The sequence below is a fragment of the Beta vulgaris genome, chromosome 3, assembly GCF_026745355.1.
Source record: "Beta vulgaris subsp. vulgaris cultivar EL10 chromosome 3, EL10.2, whole genome shotgun sequence".
NCBI classification, from domain to species: Eukaryota; Viridiplantae; Streptophyta; class Magnoliopsida; order Caryophyllales; family Amaranthaceae; genus Beta; species Beta vulgaris.
Window position 1 is genome coordinate 21,125,397 of NC_079204.1, and position 19,274 is coordinate 21,144,670.

The 19,274-nt window shown below is 41.0% G+C and overlaps 2 protein-coding genes across 3 annotated transcripts; both read right to left on the reverse strand.

Annotated features, from left to right (window-relative positions):
- Positions 1-403: 403 nt before the first annotated feature.
- Positions 404-12,766, reverse strand: LOC104884626 (putative disease resistance protein RGA3). Of its 2 annotated transcripts, XM_048641276.2 has the most exons (4): positions 8,864-12,766; positions 8,358-8,483; positions 7,484-7,694; positions 404-823 (listed from the first exon to the last, which is right to left on the reverse strand). In XM_048641276.2, the coding sequence occupies exon 1, from the start codon at positions 12,356-12,358 to the stop codon at positions 8,951-8,953; it is 3,408 nt and encodes a 1,135-aa protein (XP_048497233.1). In that variant the 5' UTR covers positions 12,359-12,766; the 3' UTR covers positions 404-823; positions 7,484-7,694; positions 8,358-8,483; positions 8,864-8,950. The 2 variants fall into 2 exon arrangements, with proteins under 2 accessions (XP_048497233.1, XP_048497231.1); XM_048641274.2 differs by lacking the exon at positions 404-823 and having other exon boundaries at positions 7,279-7,694.
- LOC104883932 (putative disease resistance protein RGA3) lies at positions 1,023-5,262 on the reverse strand. Its single transcript, XM_048641273.2, has one exon. It carries the CDS (start codon positions 4,852-4,854, stop codon positions 1,321-1,323), a length of 3,534 nt encoding a protein of 1,177 aa, XP_048497230.1. The 5' UTR covers positions 4,855-5,262; the 3' UTR covers positions 1,023-1,320.
- Positions 12,767-19,274: the final 6,508 nt, after the last annotated feature.

Consider the following 19,274-nt stretch of genomic DNA (forward strand, 5'->3'; position numbering starts at 1 on the left):
AACAGCTCATATGAGCGCCTTATCTTATGTCATTACTCATTACGGCTTCAACAAGGAGGTATGATAGGGGTTTATAGTGAGATATGACATTTTACAAAAATTTGGTATCAAAACTAAGTTAAAGTGATACTAAAATAGAGTAATTTGGTATCAAAATGTAGCCTTCGTACCAAATTTTAATTTGGTACCAAAATACTCTATTTTGATACCAATTTGACTTAGCTTTGGTACCAAAAATTTTGTGAGATGCCAATTTAGCATCTTACTATGAGTTGCCAATACTTTCTCTTGAACAAGTATCTACAATTTTACATATATATATTGAGGAACATCGGAGATATAGGAAGTACCACTGAAATTTCAGCAACGAAATATAGGAGCTAACAACCAATAACAAACAAACTAATCCCAAAAATAATAGGATCCATGAATAATATTTTTTTTAAATTGCGTAGTTACATATTAAATATAATTTTTTCCTGAAAGAGCATGGCAAGACATAGATGCTCATAAATTTTTACCTGGTACCTATTGCAGTTTATCAAAGTGTGACCAAATAGGAGCTTGCAGTTTTTTGGTGTTGTGGCAGAAAACAAGAGTTTTAGCTTTTCAACATTCAAACTTTCAGTTGATGGACAGGAACATGGAATAAGTGACATGACTGGCAATTTCTAAGGCTCAAGTTAGGGTATCATACAAGCATGGTTGCAAACGCCATAATTTCAGTGATCACCATGTTTTTCAGATCAAATTTTAGCCATGTGACAGTGTTGATGTCAATGGTCTGTCTGTTTTGTCTCTTGCAACTTCGTCCACTCATTTGCTGGAAAAAAACTGAAAATTCAATTATCTGATAGAGTTTTGTTAGAGATGATGCTTTTTCAATACTGCAAGTAGACACTTATAAAGGCATACAACATACTATGTAGCACTTTCTTCTCAATCAACTATTTAAAGCACAAATCTAGACTAGTGTGCGGAGTAAAGGAAGCATCAACAAATTAATAAATAAAGGCTCAATCAGTCACAACTCAAAAATAATAATGGATAAACGATTCTAATGTTTTGAACATCTATACTCTAGTAAAGATTAAGGGATTAGCCTATTGCCGAGGAATCAAAACACCATAATTAATACACCACAACAGTATAATGAAGTCGGAGATGCACAACGTCGTACGCACGAAATTTTAGGAATAAACTTCAAACTTAGGTCGTAAATAAATGGAATAAATACAAGTAGCTAAACTAATCCATGATGAGAGAGAATATATGAGGAGATTACTCTTGCTATTCGTTGATAATGTATATGGAGTATAACTAATAAAAACAAAACAAGAATTCAACAGAGGGAATGTGTTCAATGTGGGGCCAATCCTCTCCATTTGAATCTTGACATCTTTCCTCAAGGCGTGCTAAACAAAACCAGATTCCAAGATGTCTAAGGGAGATGAGTTTTGGCATCCAATTCGGCAGTGATTCCAGCCCTTGGCAATTATCAATTTCAAGGATCCGGAGGGCAGTCAAGAACTGCATCTGATTGGGCAGATCCACCAGCTGCGGAAGATTTGCTAATGTCAAGTGACAGAGAGAATGAGAAAGGGATCTCCATGGGATGCCAACGTCAATGCCATCCTGTCTCTCTTCTTCCGCTAAACTTAAATTTGGGCACTCGTTAATCCCCAAATGCTCCAAGGAAGTGAGATGCTCTAATCCTCCGCCAGAAACACTCCTCAAATTGGAGCAACTTTCAATATTCAACACTCGCAAGGAAGTCATGTTGCTAAAGATCACCTCCCCAACTTCTACCAAACTCTCCACATCATTGTCTTCAACTATATGCATGTGATCAAGGCTTGGAAGACTCTCCATCGGCAGCGACTTTAGTAACTCCACGTCCCTTATTTTAGTCTTCCAACTTGTACCACTACTAAAACAACTCAAACTAGGTGCCTCCGCTTTCTTTATCTCTATTTCCTTACTAAGAGCCAGGGACAAGGGTCTTACTATATCTAATGTTTTTTTATTGTATTTTTGGAGGTTTAACTCTTCTAAGAAAGGACACAACATGGTAGATTCTAGGTTTGGACAACTCTTTATTCTTAATGTTTTCAAATGAGGAAGCAATAATGGTTCCATGCTCCTATTGTTATCATGGATGAGCTCACCTTCATCTTCCACCCAATCCCCCATCCTTGATCTCCCCCATCCTTTCAACTTTGGGAGAAAGATTAACTCAAGTCGTTCAAGTGAGGGAAACAATGATGATGATAGTCCCTCAGTCGTTGCCATTGTCAATCTAACTGCAGCTATCGTTGAAGTTGAAGTTGTTGGTTCACTATACTCGATTATGTTCTCCAATTCACTCAAAAACTCAATTTTAAGGGCTTTTAGATGGAGCAGATTTCCCAAGCATGTCACATACTTGATGCTTAAATTTGAAAGCTGTAACCTAATGAGATTAGGGAGAAAAGCTGTTAAGTTATCCCCCCTTGCCCAACTTGGCATTCTTGCACCAATGAATCCACACAACTCTAACCCCTTGAGATTAGAATGTGGTTGCAATTCTTCAATCAATCTCAAAGCTTCCTCATCAGCATCTGCTTTTCCAGAAAATTGAAATGTAATGACATTAAGATGTTGTTTCTTCGTCAAATATGCTCCTTCCATCTTATCCCCTCCATCTACTTCTAGATCATTGCATTTGTTAGGGAATGTGATTTCCATACTAAGCGCACCTCTTAGATTTCTGAGATCTTTAAGTTCTTCAACATCATCAAATAATTGCTTCCAGCTTGGTGAGCTCACGAGAAACCTACTTAGCGTATCAAGGCAGCTCAACTTACCTATGCCCCTAGGCATACTCGTCAACCTATTACATTGCTTTATATCCAATACCCTTAGCTTTACCAACTTTCTCAAATCTTTCGGTAACTCAATCAAACTTAAGCAGCGGGTTAATATTAAAGTCTCCAAATTACACAGTTTTGTGAATGATTTGGGAAGCACCTTCAAATAATAATTTCTTGAAAGATCTAAAAACCTTAAATGGAGCAATTCACCTATTGAGTCTGGCAAACTATTCAGACCTGATTCACTTAAGTCTAATGCCCTTAGGCACACCCACTTTGATATTAATGCCTCTACAGAGTGTTGCTGCATCTTAGTATCTACTGATCGTCCACCCACAAAAAGATAAGAACGAATGTGGTTCTTGGTAAATGAGTGTTGTGCACATCTACCTCTTACAAGGGCTAAATGCCGAACCTTTTCACCCACATTGTTGACGACAGAATTTGTTACACATACTTCTTTCCCTGCTAATTTTTGAGCCATATCATGCATGAGATCGTGTATCTTACATGCCAAAATCCCACCATAATCATCGCATTCTACCTCTTGAAAAAAACATCTCCTCAGCAAAATGGAAAAATATTCCTCAGCTGCATCTTGCACTTTTTGACCTTCATCTAATGGAACAATGAAACCCTGTGCCATCCAGAGACATATTAACACTTCTTTTTTAATCACAAAGTCTTTAGGGAATAGTGCACAGTAACTGAAACAAGTCTTCAATGGAGACTCAAGCTGATGATAACTAAGTTCCAATATCGGCATGATATTCTTTTGGCTGTCTCTCGAGTTGGATAACCCAATCTTCTGAAATGAAAGCCATTTGCTGATATCTTGACCATACAAAAGACTTCCTACCACTCTTATAGCAAGTGGAACTCCTGCGCACTGCTCAACAATGTCTCGCCCAATCTCGACCAATCCATGATGGGCGTTTGACCTTTCAGATCCAAATGCTATCTTCTCAAACAAAAGTAGTGAATCTTCTTTCGACAAGCCTTGTAATTTATGCCTTGAACCATCTCCTACAATTCTCGCTGTCTCATGCGAGCGTGTTGTTACCACAATCCAACTTCCCTTTTGAACTCCCAATAAGAATTCTACCAGATTGTGCCAGTCATTACGATCCTCAGTCCACACATCATCCAAGACAAGCAAGTATTTGTTGCGAACAAGAAGTTCTCGAAGTTGACATTGAACAAAATCCATGGTGGATTCCTCATCCTTATGACCAATAGCTGACGCCAAAATCTTGCGAAGGATTCCTTCAGCATCTAACTTTTCCCGCTCATGATCAGAGACACAAGTCCATAGCTTCAATGGAAATGCACTTGTGACCCTTGCATCGTTAAACACAAGTTGGGCAAGCGCAGTTTTCCCTAGCCCACCAATTCCAACAATAGTCAAGAAAGAAACATCATCCTCTTTAACGTTAGAATCTAATAACACGCCTACTATCTTCTCTACGTCATCCTCTCTTCCAATGACATTACGCTCATACACATAAGAACAAGTCTCCTCCCTCCTCCTCCTAATAGGTTGAGAGTCAACACTAAAGTTGGAGTGAACACTGAGCCCAAAATTACTATGGTTACTGGCAATAACGTCCAAGTTCTTCCTAATCTTCTTAACACCTCGAGACACATTGAAAGCAGCAGCAAGAGGATTGCGACTAGAAAAGAAATGATGCAACTTTTCAGAGGCTTTCCCACCCTTCATTTGCTGAATCTGCTCAGCGACAGTGACGAACTCATCGAGCAGATCGTCGGCATCATACACAGCATCCTTAAGCTGCTGAATGTAAAGTTGTGTCTTTTTATCAGGGATGTTGTCTTTTTTATCTGCATCCAGGAGCACAGCTTTGACAGTATCAACAATATTCTGAAATTCAACAAGTTCGGATTCCTTGCCAAAGATGGAACACATCTCTTTCAGCTGCCAACATTGCAGGGCAGTAAAAAGAGTTTGAGCAGCAGATAAAGCTATTCCAACAGCCTCCATTTTTGGATTTCAGATAAATTTTGCAGAACAAGGAGAAGAATCAGAGCAATTTGTAGCTAAATTTTGTGGAATGCGAGAAGATAAGAGAAGGAAATGTCAAATGTGGGAGAAATAATGAACGTCGCAAAGGATAGGAGTATTTGCAAATATTGAATTGTGGGAGTACATTACAATTGAATATTCAACTCCAATAATTCAATTCCTTTGAAAATTAAGATGATGAATTATATGACCAGTCTATGGTCGGCCACTTTGGTGAAATAATTGAAAAAGACAAACTACATTTTAAACGGAAAAGAACGTTGAGTCATGACATGTTTATCAAGTGTTCTAATTGATTTTTAGATTTGTTAATTAATATACAAAATTGCAATTTGACTTACATAGACCCGATTGATGTTAATATTAGTATGCATCAGGTTAAAAGCATGTATCATTACTGAATCCACTATATCATGCAGAGATCCAATGTATTATGCAAAACCCATTCTATTATTCAAACACACAGCAAAAACTCACTATATCATCCAGACACACATGATATCGTATAGAAACTCACTATATCATTCAGATACACACAATATCTTGCGAAAACTCACTATATCATTTAAACACTCACTATATCATGCAGAAACTAAATCATTCTATATATTAGAACACGTGTGATGATATATACTACGCAACGTAAATCTTCATAACATTTTAATTAATTTATCCATTATATTGCATATAGTTTCACTATATGCTTTGCGGTAATAAAATCTATTATATTGTATTTAAGTCCACAATATCTCTACATAACTCACTATATTAAGTTATTATCACTTACTAACTCGGTGCACACTAACTCCAGATCCATTTAAGTTTTTTTAACAAATTTGATCCCTGTAAACAAAATTACTAATTTGATTAGGCCCTTCTCTATATTTGACTTAGAATTGAAATTAAAAAAAATCCGACTTGCAGAACAAAGTATAGGTTCTGGAAGAAGTGCAGCCCTAACTTTGAACTTGAAGTGGCCAATAGCTTTCTTCTAGATAAGAGAAAAGAGCTGCATAAAAGTAGAAAATTTGATATATTATAATAGAATTTTTTAACAAAAATAATACAAACTTTTACCCGTTCTCTCACAATAATATAAACTTTTGATTATTTTTTATAATACAAACTTTTGATTAAAATTCCTCCAATAGGGCAATACCGATTGTTAACTTGTTGTAGGAGGTAACAAGCTGAGGTGGTTCAGGTGGGTGGGGGGTTGCAAGAGGAGGAGAAAGAAGAAAGATCATTTTGTAGTTTTTTCTGACCTGTTTCACCGATTACAAGTCAACTTGACCTACTGGAGGAATTTTGATGTAAAGTTTGTATTATTAAAAAATAATCAAAAGTTTGTATTATTGCGAGAGAACGGATAAAAGTTTGTATTATTGTAGTTAAAAAATCCATTAAAATATATATTTAGACCAAATGAATAACATCTCTATGACTCTGTCATTGTTTTATGTGCGAAATTTTGATTTGTAAGCAAGGTTATTTGTTTTGGAAAATTATATAGTGTAACCTCAAGGTTTTAAGTTCTTATATAGTAGAATTTCACAAATGCAATATGTGGTGGCTCTAAGTTTTTTAATTATTCTATTAGATAGTCGGTGATTTGATGTTAAACTATATATGCCTTGGAATGGAATGCCTTGGTGATTAATGAAAATATCCTAGTAGTCATATTCAATTTATGGCTCCCACTCTGGCCAAGATTAGGATTTAGCGCTAAAATCAATTACAGAGGTTCCTTCCTACAATCCTACGCACAGCACGCATTACTAGTTATATGGCAATAATATCAAGTGCAGGTTTAGATTTTAGTTCTCTTATTTGGGAAGATATATACTTTGCATGGACTGATTTCTATACCTCTCTTCAGCATATCTGATGAGGTTGCTTGGATCGAAAGAAGCATTGAGGCAACAAAGAAGCTTTTAAGAGTTCATTTTGGAGAAAATCAAGCCTCTCGAAAGCTTGAATATCTTTACATTTTCTATATTTTTAGCTTATTAATCAAAACATGTATACTCAAGTACCAATAATTTATTTTTTTTGACAGGGCCTAACAAATAAGTACTTGACCACTATTGGAAAAAAAAAATCTTAATGTTCTGAAACATGTATACTCAAATACAGATTAAAGGCAAATACCAAACTTCTGAAGCTGATTTAACTGCTTCACTTGCAGTTGCTAAAAGACCCGAAACATAAACCGCCATACGAAAGGGTAAAAAGTTGTTGAAGCTGAAGAATTATATTTTGTTATACATATGAAATCTGTCAAAACACCCAAAATGTTAAGAAACGCTCTGTATCTTTAGCACACAGCAGCATTACTTGAAACAATTATAAGAAATACGTTCATAACAATAGTTAATAGTCTAACAAAGGGTAAAAATTCATATTGTGAAATATTGAAGTTACCCCCATACATTATCTCATTGATGAGGATAAAGAACAGTATAACACATTAGTTGATAACCTCGAGCATATAATCTGTTGCAAGCACCAATATTTCAGCCAATCTTATTCTATAAATCAATCTAGGAGTTGAAAAAACTTTAAACAACTTTTGCAGAAAACTTACCTGTGTCATTTTGATGTTCTCTGAGGTCTCAAAATGTCAATGCTCAAAATTCAGATGTCGGCTCAACTCCTCATTTCTTATTCAAGCTTAGAAGCAGGAACACTTTGGTGTAAATGCATAATGCCAGGCTCTTTTTATCCTTCAGGTTCTGTAGGAGATAGTTGCAAAACAACTTTCTTTATATTCTGAGCAGAACATCAGTTTATACTGACTGCAAGTAGTCGATGAAATGGAATATTTTCAGAAGATGACACTAAAATGATTTCAAATAAGAAATTAGTTTAGCGGACAATATAACAAAAATTATAAGCAACAAATACTTCCATTTGATTGGAACATTAGTTGTTTGAAAACTCGTCATGTTATTAGATTTCTATCCGCTTTTAATCATCATCAACAAAAGAGTACTTCTTTTACTAGTAAAAGTTCAGTAAGAATATAACTTTTATGTTTTGAAATGAAATCTTGCTATCCAAACATAGCATTATAGGATAGTAGGATTCAAGTTTCAACCCCATCCATAATGGTATTTTGGTATGTCATAATGAAGATTAGGCATAGTGTGTGCGACTTATAGCACCCGAAGGGTGGTGAAACTATAAGAAATTATGAGATATTGCTGATGTCATTCAGTTGGTTAGGATTCATTTAATTAGTTACTTGGTTGTGAAATTGTTATCTACAGCTGTGATTTACCCTCTCTTCTTGTCATCTATCCTCACTGTGTATATATACTGAGTAATTAGCTTAGCTTGTAATTTAAAGTTGGAATGTTATATTTCATTTTTCATCTCTCACATTCTCTGTGAGATTTTCTGTCTCAAATCAGAACATGTATCCTGTTCTTATTTGATCAAAGTTTCAGAAAGATTACTCTATTTGTAAAGAATTAATGAGAACAGGGTAGCTGCTGCAGGCGAGAAAGTGATCATGAACAAACACCAGATCAGCTAACAACTCAGGAGCAACTGAGAAACGAAATATTTGAACATATGAACTTCTGCGAAAAGAACTAATCAGGATTAAAATCAAGTGAAGTGAATAGAAGGTTTGGCTTCCAGAAACACAGAAACAATGTTCCAATTCCACACATATTATAGACCCAATAAAAAATCATCATATACCCAATTCATTTAAAAGAAAACAATATGTCCCATTGAAAAACCAATGAAACAAAATTTTCCTAGAAAACAAATTTGGAGTCCAACAGTTACATATTGAGCTTGAAATTCTGAACTGGGGGAATTCCCATATCCCAATAAAAAGCAATAAGTAGCTAAATTAAACAAGAAATGTGCATCTTATGAACAGAATGAAAACCCACAATTAACAATAATATGATTATCCAGGTAAAGAATTAAAACACAGAATGAAACGTACCCCATGGCTTTCTCTCTACACCCTCTTTCATTTTATTAATGGAGAATGTACGGGGTTTATCAAGAGAGTTATGGAGGAGTCTTTACGTTAATAGAACTTAATAGAAGAGATGTGTTGGATATGAGGCCAGTCTTCCCCTGTTGGATGTTGGCACCTTTCATGAAGGCGTGCTGAACCATTCCAGATAATAAGTTCCTTGAGGGAGGTGAGTTTGGACATCCAATTCGGCAGGGATTCCAGTCCTTGGCAATTATAAATTAAAAGGATTTGGAGGGCTTCTAAGAACTGCATCCATTTGGGTAGATCAACTAACTTTGGAAGATGCCTTAATGACAGCCTGTTAAGTGAACGAGAAAAGGATGGCAATGACAATGCTCCTTCTGCTAAACTCACATTTGGACAATCTCTAATTTCAAATTCTTTCAAGGAAGTGAGATGTTGCAATGCACCTGAAACACTCCTCAGTTTCGGGCATTGTCCAATTTTTAAGATTGACAGGGTAGTCAATCTACTCATCGCCATTCCTAGATTCTCCACCTCTTTGTCTCCCTCTATGAGTAATCCTGTAAGAAATTGAAAAGCATCCACCGAGGGCTGTGAATTTAGGAACCATTCCGCGTCATCTATTTCAACCTCCCTTATATTAAAAAAAGATGATGCAAGCATATTGCTAGAATGAGATAAGGATAGGGATACATTACTTCTTATTTGGAGTCTTTTATCGAACTCCCTAAGATGTAATTTTTCCAAGACGGGACACAACAGATTACATTCCAAGTTTGGGCATTTAGATATGTTCAACTCCATCAATTGAGGAAGCAGTTTTGGCTGCATATTGTTACTACTGTTATCAATAAGGACTTGGTCATTATCTTCCACCCCTATCCTCGATCTCCTCCACCATTTCAACTTTGGCATAACCCATAAATGAAGTTTTTTCAGGGAGGGAAACAGTAATGGTCCCTCGGCAGTTGATAATCCAGCTGTCGCGAAAGCTGTTGATTCAACTCTATAATCAATTATATACTCCAATTCCTTCAAGCAAACAAGTTTAAGGGATTCTAGATGGGGCAGATTTCCAAGGCCAGTCATGTACTTGATTCTTGATTCTTTAAGTTCTAAGAAAATGAGATTAGGGAGAAAGGTCTTTAACTTATTTTCCCTAGCCCAACTTGGCATTCTCACACCATAATATCTAACCACCAGTAACCGCTTCAAATTAAAATGTGGCTGCAGCTCTTCCATCAATCTCAATGCTCCTTCTTCACACTCAATTCCATTAAACTTTATGTTAATGAAATTAACATGTTCTTTGTTACTCAGATACGCTCCTCTCCTTATGTCCCCTTCATTGATCTCTACATCGTTATTGCAAGGGAAATTGATTTCTATATCAAGATAACCTTTCAGGCTCCTCAGATCTCTGAGTTCCTCCAGCTCTTCAAACAGTTGCTTCCAACTTGACGACTTCACCAAAATCATCCCTAGTTTATGAACAAAAACCAACTTACTCAAGCCCCTAAGCATATGGTTCAGCTGTTTACATCCCTCTAAATCCAATATCCTCAACTTCACCAACTTGCTCACATCTCTAGGCAACTCTTTCAAGTATAAGCAATAATTTAATTTCAAAGTCTCCAAATTATACAATTTTGTTATTGATTTAGGAAGCACCTCCAATTGATAATTATATGCAACATCTAAAAACCTTAAATGACACAAATTCCCAATTGAATCTGGTAAACTTTTCATATATCTCAGCTGCAATACCCTTAGGCACACCCAATTTGCTACTAACGCCTCTACAGATTGTTGCCGCATTCTAAGGTCTTGATGAGTCGATTTTGTAATTGAAAAGTATGAACGTATGTGGGTTTGAGGAAATGTGTGTGGTGCATCTACAACTCCCGTGAAGGATAGATGTCGAACTTCTTCATCAATATTGTTGATGGTGGAGTCTGTTACGCAAACCTCCTTTCCTGCCAGTTTTTGAGTCATATCATGCATGAGATCATGCATCTTACATGAGTAAATCTCACCAAACTTGTTAAGATTGATATTTTGAAAAAAACATCTCCGTAACAAAATAGTAAAATATTCCTCGGCTGCATCTTCCACTCTTTGGCCTTCATCAAACGGAACAATAAATCCCTGTGCCATCCAGAGACTTATTAAGAACTCCTTTTTTATCCTAAAATCTTTTGGGAACACTGCACAATAAGTTACACAACTCCTCAATGGAGGCTCAAGCTGATCATAACTATGTTTCGAAATTGGCATGATATTCTTTTGGCCCTCTCTGGAGTTGAATAATCCAATATTCTGAAATGAGAGCCATTTGCTCTTATCATGACCATACACAAGACTTCCTGCCACTCTTATAGCAAGTGGGACTCCACTACATTGTTCAACAATCTCTCGTCCAATATGGATCAAATCTTCACATGCCTTTAATTGTCCTGGTTTAAAAGCTATTTTCTCAAACAAAAGCCATGAATTTTCCTTCGACAAGCCTTGCAATTCATACACTACATCATCTCTTATGATCCGCGCTGTGTCATGTGAACGTGTTGTTAACATAATCCTACTTCCCTTCTGACCACCCAATAAAAATCCTTCAAGCTCTTGCCATTGATTGCGATCCTCGGTCCACACATCATCCAAGACAAGGAAGTATTTGTTCCTTTCAAGTTTTTCACGAAGTAGACTTTGCACTCGATCCATGGTGGATTCCTCATCCTTCCTACCAATAGCTGAAGCTAGGATCCTGCGAAGAATCCCGTTTACATCCAACTGTTCTTGATCATGATCAGCAACATCAGTCCACAACCTCAACGGGAATGCGCTTGTAAGCCTTACATCGTTAAACACAAGTTGGGCAAGAGCAGTTTTGCCTAACCCACCAATTCCAACAATAGGCAAGAAAGAAACATCCTCCTGCTTACTAGAATCTAACAAGAGCCCTATGATCTTCTCCACATCATCCTCTCTCCCAATAACTTTTCCATCGTACACATAAGAACAAGTTTCCTCCTTTCTCCTCCTGATAGGCTGAGAGTCAACACTAAACCCAAAATTATTGTGATTGCTGGCAATAGCATCCAACTTCCTCCTAATCTTCTTAACCTTTTTAGACATCTTGTAAGCAACAAGAAAAGGATTGCGACGAGAAAGGAAGATACTCAACTTTTGGGAGGCTTTCCCATCCTCCATGTGCTGCTTCTGCTGAGCGAGAGTGACGAACTCATCGAGCAGATCATCAGCATCATAAACAACACTCTTGAGATGCTTAATGTAAAACTGTGTTTTCTTATCAGGGATGTTGTCTTTTTTATCTGCGTCGAGGAGCACAGCTTTGACAGTCTCAACAGTCTTCTGAAATTCATTAAGTTGGGATTCCATGCCAAAGATGGAACACATCTGTTTCAGCTCAGAACAGTGCAGGGAAGCAAACAGAGTTTGAGCAGCAGACAAAGCTATTCCAATAGCCTCCATTTTTAGGTTTTAGAGAAGATGGTAGTAGAGGGGGGTGGCAGATTACAATAGCAGATAAAAATGGAATTATGGGTTGATAAATGGTTTGCTGATATCTTTTGGGTGGGAGATGAAGTAGATTTTTGCAGGAATGTAAGACATAAGTGATGATGAATGGCTTAAGAATTAATAGAACAAACTACGCTGGAAGACTTTTCCACCATGACAATACTGAAAAGTGGATTGTGGCCTTGTGGGTGTATAAGTGTATACACTATACAGTGCACTATAGTCTGTACACTACAGTCTACAAACATACAATTACTCACCTTTGAGTATTTGAAATCAGTTGGAGGGGAATGATAAAGACTTCTTTTTTAATTATTTTTGAGAAAATAATATTTTTTTTGTTATTAGTAAAGGAATTACTAATTATAGACTACTCAAAAATTTAGTCTTAGATATGAATCTAGCTACTTTGTTTTTTTAATAATGAAATATTAATACGGATAAATCAATTTAATAACGTTGTTTTCTTTGAGAGATGGGTTTCACTCTGAAGTAAAATAAATGCATGCTTAAAATTTATTAAACTAGTGATTCGAAAAATGAACTTCACTAACTAAAAGGATGAATACTTAAAGTTTAGGAAAAATTGTGAGAAACTACCTATTAAAGACACCTTTTTAAAAAAAAACTACCTTATATCATGTTTATTTTATAAAACTACCTTATAAGTGGAAAAACTTCTAAAAGCACTACCAAATTCAGAATTTACTAACCATAGTTAACTATTCCCTCCAATTATCCTTCTAATATAAGATTACTAAAATACCCTCTTTAATTACCCTAATCCCTCTTTGTTAGTTCCCTCATAGCCTCACATTATAAATTTAAAAACTTTAATATAAGATTTGTGTTGAAAAATGCTTTTAAAAATGTTTCCTTACATTTATAACTTTTAGTTTTCGTACACCTTTAGCCCATATGTGAGAACTCTGAATCTAGCTAGAAAAATGAAAGGGTAGCATGTCCTAGTCTGAATAATGCAAATTTGCCTCAAATTTCCCTTGTTGAGGGGCCACTGACTGCATTGACTCCATCTGTATCCCGTTTGTCTTAAATTTGTAAGACTTGCTAGCTGCTACTGCCCTATTACATCAGGTGCTTACTTTGATCCACTTTTTAATACTTGTAATTAGAGAGGTTGGTTGGGACACACAGTTCAGTTTTAGGATTAGGTACTTAACAAGTCGGTTGAAACGAGTTATTAGTTCTGACTTAAACGAATCTGTTTTACTTGTCGGCTGGGTTTTAAAGGGGTCAAGTTATGTTCAATCGACCCAATTCAATTCGGATTGTAAACGGGCTAAGTGGGTTATTTAGAGTTTGGTTTCACCTTAGATTGGATAATAACAAGTTTCAAGTCATCAAAGACTGTTTGGGCTTATTTCCTGGGTTGGGCTTACCACGGATAATCCAGCCCAATAAAAGCATTAAACCTCCAGTGGGACCCACCTGATGGTGATCAATGCCTTCCAGCTGGCCTACAGTTGGGATATCCCAGCACTATAAATACTCAACCCCCTCATCAATGAGAAGGTATTGAATTCTTACCTAACAAACCAGAGCATCTCTCTCTAGACTTTATCTCTCTAAGCTTGATCACTGACTTGAGCGTCGGAGAGGCGATCCCGGAACAACCCCCGGGGCAGTCTAACCGTTACTTTTGCAGGATTCCGGCGTACGGACTTTGGACTCAGGACATTCGAATCTGACCCGGTATTCCCTAAGCAAAGGAATCAGAACCCTTAATTTCTAGACAGAAACAGTTTGGCGCCGTCTGTGGGGATAGTACAAAAAGTTACTTCGCCACCACTCACTCAGATTTATTCACTCAGCTACTCAGCTCAGAACGCCAATTGACAATGGCACCAACCAAAACACTCGCGGCAACCAGCCTCGACAGGTTCTCGGCCAGAGAGAGGCCACTCGCCCGCACATAATCGGGATCCCCCAATCCCCGACCGGAGCGAGGCATTCGCCTGCGCATAACCGGAGAGGCCGAGCGGACTCCCTCACCGGCTCGGAGGTCACCTACCGTCCAAACTCTGGACCCTCGGTCGTATCCCAGCATATCAGCATGTGGAGCCTCAGCCGCTCTTCGCGTCTGACCTGGCCCTTATCACGGCTCAGCTCCAGGAAACTTCCAAAAGGGTATGATGGACATGATGGCCATGCTCAGCAGAGGCAGCCCAACAAGTCGTCCCGCTCAATCAGCATGAGCCCAGGGAGCGCACGGTCGTCGTCCGCTCTCAGAGGGACAACTCTCGTTCTAATCGAGACCGCAGCCTAGCCGGCCACGGTCCGATGCGAGAGACCCGAGCCACCGGGAAAGAGAAAAGTCAGCGCGACAGGGGTCGGCCCGTCAGCATGCAGAGACCCATGTATCTAAATCCCCAAGGGGGGGTGCGGGTCGGAAACCCCAAGATGCCCGAGAATTCCTTAACAACAAGAAGCGCCTCAGCCAAGGCTATGACGCTCGGGAGTTCCTCAGGAAGAAAGCAAATGACCGAGAGGGCCAAGGGGACTCGGCTCATTCTCAGCCCCTAGGCTAGCTGGAGGAGGGCTCAAGTTCCTGATCCCCTTCAGTCAGGAAATCCTAGGGACCCAACCTCCGGGAAAATTAAAACCCCCTGATCGAGCCATTTGCGGGCCTAACCGACCCAGATGATCATATGGCTAGTTACAAGGCTCAAATGAGCGTGCAGACAACTGCGAGGCCACTTGGTGCCGCTTCTTCCCTACCACCCTCAGAGGTTGGCTCTGAATTGGTTCCAAGAACTGCCGGCGGGGGTCATCACTGACTTCGCCATATTGGAGCACCTCTTCATCCATCAGTTCGTAGCGGAAAGAGGCAAAGAAAAACCAGCCTTCACCTCATGGGGGTGAAGCAAGACAAGAATGAATCCTTGTCGGACTACATAAGAGGTTCAACGAAGAGTCTCTCAAAATAACCGACCTACAGGACGCTGTAGCCTTCGCTGCCCTCATGTCCGGCCTCCAACCGGGTCGGCTCAGATGGTCATTGGCCGAGAATGAAGTCAAAACTTACTCGGAAGCCATGGCTCGGGCCCAAAGATTCATCCAAGCAACGGATATCTGCCGTTACTCGGACGAGGGTGGCAAGAAAAGGAAGGATGAAGGGAATCACACGGGTCAGCCTAAACATCAAAAAACAGGGGGCCGAGGCGATCGGCTCACCGATAATGGCAACGACCCCCGATTCAATAAAAACCGGAAGGAAATCTACTTTGCATCCGGAACAAAAATTGGCTTCCCAGGCCAACGCCCATCCGGACTCATCGTCTCGGAGGGACAAAAGTTTGTGGTGTGACTACCACAAGGAATGTGGACACACCACCAACGACTGTCGGGAGCTCAAGAAATCCTTGAACGGTCTGGCCGACCAGGGCAAGCTCAACCACTACCTCAAGCGTTCGAGCGAGGAAAAGGGAAAGCAAAAGGTGGGTCAGTCGAACAGTGGGGACACCGAAGGCTTCATTGGTGTCATCGCTGGAGGATTTGCGTCGGGAGGCCTAACCGGCCGAGCGCGCAAGGCTCACCTCCAGAACCTTAAACATCAGGTGCTTGATGTTCAGCTCCCCGAGCAAGCTGCCCCGTCATGACATTTGGGGAACCTAGTCGGACGTTGCGTGTTCCGCACGACGACCCCCTTGTCATCGAGCTCAAGGTAGCGAATACAAAGGTGAAGAGGGTATTGGTGGATAGCGGCTCATCCGCTGATATAATCACCCTTGACTGCCTCAAAAAGCTGAAGTACACCGAACGGGATGTTACCCCCATGGCTCAGCCGCTCATAGGCTTCGGGGTAACTCTGTCCACCCGGTCGGATCAATAAAATTACCCACTCGGATGGGTGAAAAGGGTAAGGGGAGAAGCCTACCGATCGACTTCTTGGTGGTAGACATCCCTTTGCCTTACAACATAATAATGGGGAGGCCCATGCTAAACAAGGCCAAGGCCGCCATCTCCACCTACCAGCTCCTCTTGCAGTTTGAGACTGATGACGGGAAGGTAGGAAAAATTCAAGGCGACCAACAGGCCGCAAGAGAGTGCTATGTGAATAGCCTCAAAAATACCGACGTCCAAAAGGACTCGGACAACGACGTCCAAAAGGACTCGAAAAAAAGAAAATGAAGGGGGTCAGCCCTCAACAGCCTCGGGGTGTACATAACTGAAAACCCCAAGCAATAGAGCGTCCTCAGCCAGCCGAAGAGGACGAAGAAGTCGCGATCGGCCAGGACCCCGGTCGGACTGTCAGGGTAGGCAAGGCCATGGATCCGCAAACAAGGCAAGATATCATCCAAGTGCTCACGGAGTACCAAGATGTCTTTGCCTATGAGGCCACAGAAATGCCGGGGCTCGACCCGAAAATCATGTGCCATGAGCTTAACATCAAAGAGGGGTTCAGACCTATCAAGCAGAAGCTCAGGCACCAAGGTCCCGAAAGAAATGCCGCAGCAGCAGCAGAAGTCAAGAAGCTGCTCGAAGCGGGTTTCATAGAAGAGTGTCAATACTCGGAATGGCTGGCCAATGTGGTCTTGGTCAAAAAGCCGAGTGGGGCATGGCGAATGTGTGTCGACTTCACCGACTTAAACAAAGCCTGCCCAAAAGACAATCACCCTCTGCCAAAGATCGATAGGCTGGTCGATTCAACGGCAGGGCACGCCCTTCTCAGCTTCATGGATGCAAATGCCGGCTATCATCAAATTCCCATGGCCGAGAAGGATAGGGTTCATACAGCATTCATCACTCCTCAGGGTGTCTACTGCTACAAAATGATGCCATTCGGCCTCAAAAATGCCGGGGCGACATATCAGCGTACCGTCAACAAAATCTTCAGCGACCAATTGGGTCGGAACATTGAGGTATATGTGGACGATATGATAGTCAAAAGCAAGGCCCAGTCGGATCACCCGGCAGATCTGAAAGAAACGCTGAGCACCCTAAGGAAATACCGAATGATGCTCAACCCCAAAAAATGCGTCTTCGGAGTTAAAGGGGGAAAGTGCCTCGGATTTCTAGTGATGAGAGAGGTATAGAGGCCAACCCGGACAAAATCAAAGCGGTCTTAGAAATGAAATCGCCTCGGAATGTTCGGGAAGTACAGCGCCTAACCGGCTGCTTAGCGGCACTCGGTCGGTTCCTCTCCCGGTCGGCCGATAAAAGCTTGTTGTTCTTCAAGGCCCTGAAGCGAAAAGAGTTCGCATGGGATGACGAAGCCGAGCAAGCCTTCGCTGACCTCAAGAATCACTTGGCATCTTTGCCCAAACTGATCTCCCCCTTGCCGGGGGAACCCCTGTTTATCTACTTGGCTGTCTCGGACTACGCTCTTAGCGCCGTCCTGATAGCCGAGCGAGAAGGAAAGCAACATCCGTGTACTTCATCAGCCACGCCTATAGGGGGGCCGAGGCGAAGTACAGCGATGTTGAGAAAATGGTCTTTGCCTTGGTGATGGCGAGCCGGAAGCTCAAGCCCTATTTTCAAGCACACCCATCAAAGTCCTAACCGGACAACCGCTCCGGAAGCTTATTGAGAATAGAAATCACTCGAGTCGGATGAGTGATTGGGCAGACCAGTTAGCAGATTTTGGGCTCGAGTTCGAGCCCCGAAGAGCCATCAAGGCCCAAGCACTCGCTGACTTCATCACTGAATGCGCAACTCGACCCCCGGTCGGTTCGCAAGAGGAGTGGGAGTTGCTTGTTGATGGATCATCCACAAAAGTGGTTGTGGAGCCGGATTGGTCATCAAACCCCGGTCGGAGAAAAAATTGAATATGCTGTTAAGTTCGAATTTCTCGGATCTAACAATGAAGCCGAGTATGAGGCTCTCATCCTCGGAATACAGCTATGCATCCTAGCTGGGGCAACCTCAATCATAGCCAAGTCCGACTCACAACTCATAGTGGGTCAGATTTCCGGAGACTATGAGGCCAAGAGGACAACATGAGGATGTACTTGGCCAAAGCCCGAGCCGTCATTGCAAGGTTGTCCGGATTCCGGATTACCCACATTCCTCGCTCGGAAAATCAGCAAGCTGATGCACTGGCTCGGATGGCTAGTTCTGCTGAGGGGTCGGCCCCCAGAACCATAACTTGGGAAGTGTTGAAGGAGCCTAGCATAAATGCCAAAGAGCAGCTCGTACTCAATCGATCCTCAAACTGGATGGTGAAATTGTGGAGTACTTGCGAGACGGGACCTTACCCAGTGATCCTAAAGAAGCCGACCGGATTAAGCATAAGTCAGGTTGGTTCCTTTGGCATGAAAGGCAGCTCTATAAAAAGTCTTTCACTCATCCCCTCCTCAAAGTATAACTCCCGAGGAAGGAAATTATGTCCTCCGGGAAATACACCAAGGAGCCTGCGGAAGCCATCAAGGGGGTCGGACTATAGCCGGAAAGGCGCTAAGAGCAGGTACTATTGGCCTACCTTGAAAGCTGATGCCTCGGACTTAGTCCGACGGTGTCCCTCTTGCCAGATTCACTCGGACATTCCAAGGGCACCTGCCACTCCCCTCACCACTATTCAAGCAGTCCTGCCTTCGACAAGTGGGGCATGGACCTGCTCGGACCTTTTCCCCCTTCTGGGCAAAGGAAGTTCCTAATTGTGGCTATTGATTACTTCACCAAGTGGACCGAAGCCGAGCCACTGGCGTCAATTACTGACAAGCAGGTTCAGTTGTTCATATGGAGGAATATCATTACCCGGTTCGGAATTCCAAGAGCCTTGGTATCAGACAATGGCCGACAGTTCAACAGGGGCCGACTCGAGATATTGTGCCCGGTTCGGCATTCAAACAAGGTTCTCGGCGGTCTCCCGCCCTCAGACCAACGGGCAAGCCGAGTCGGCTAATAA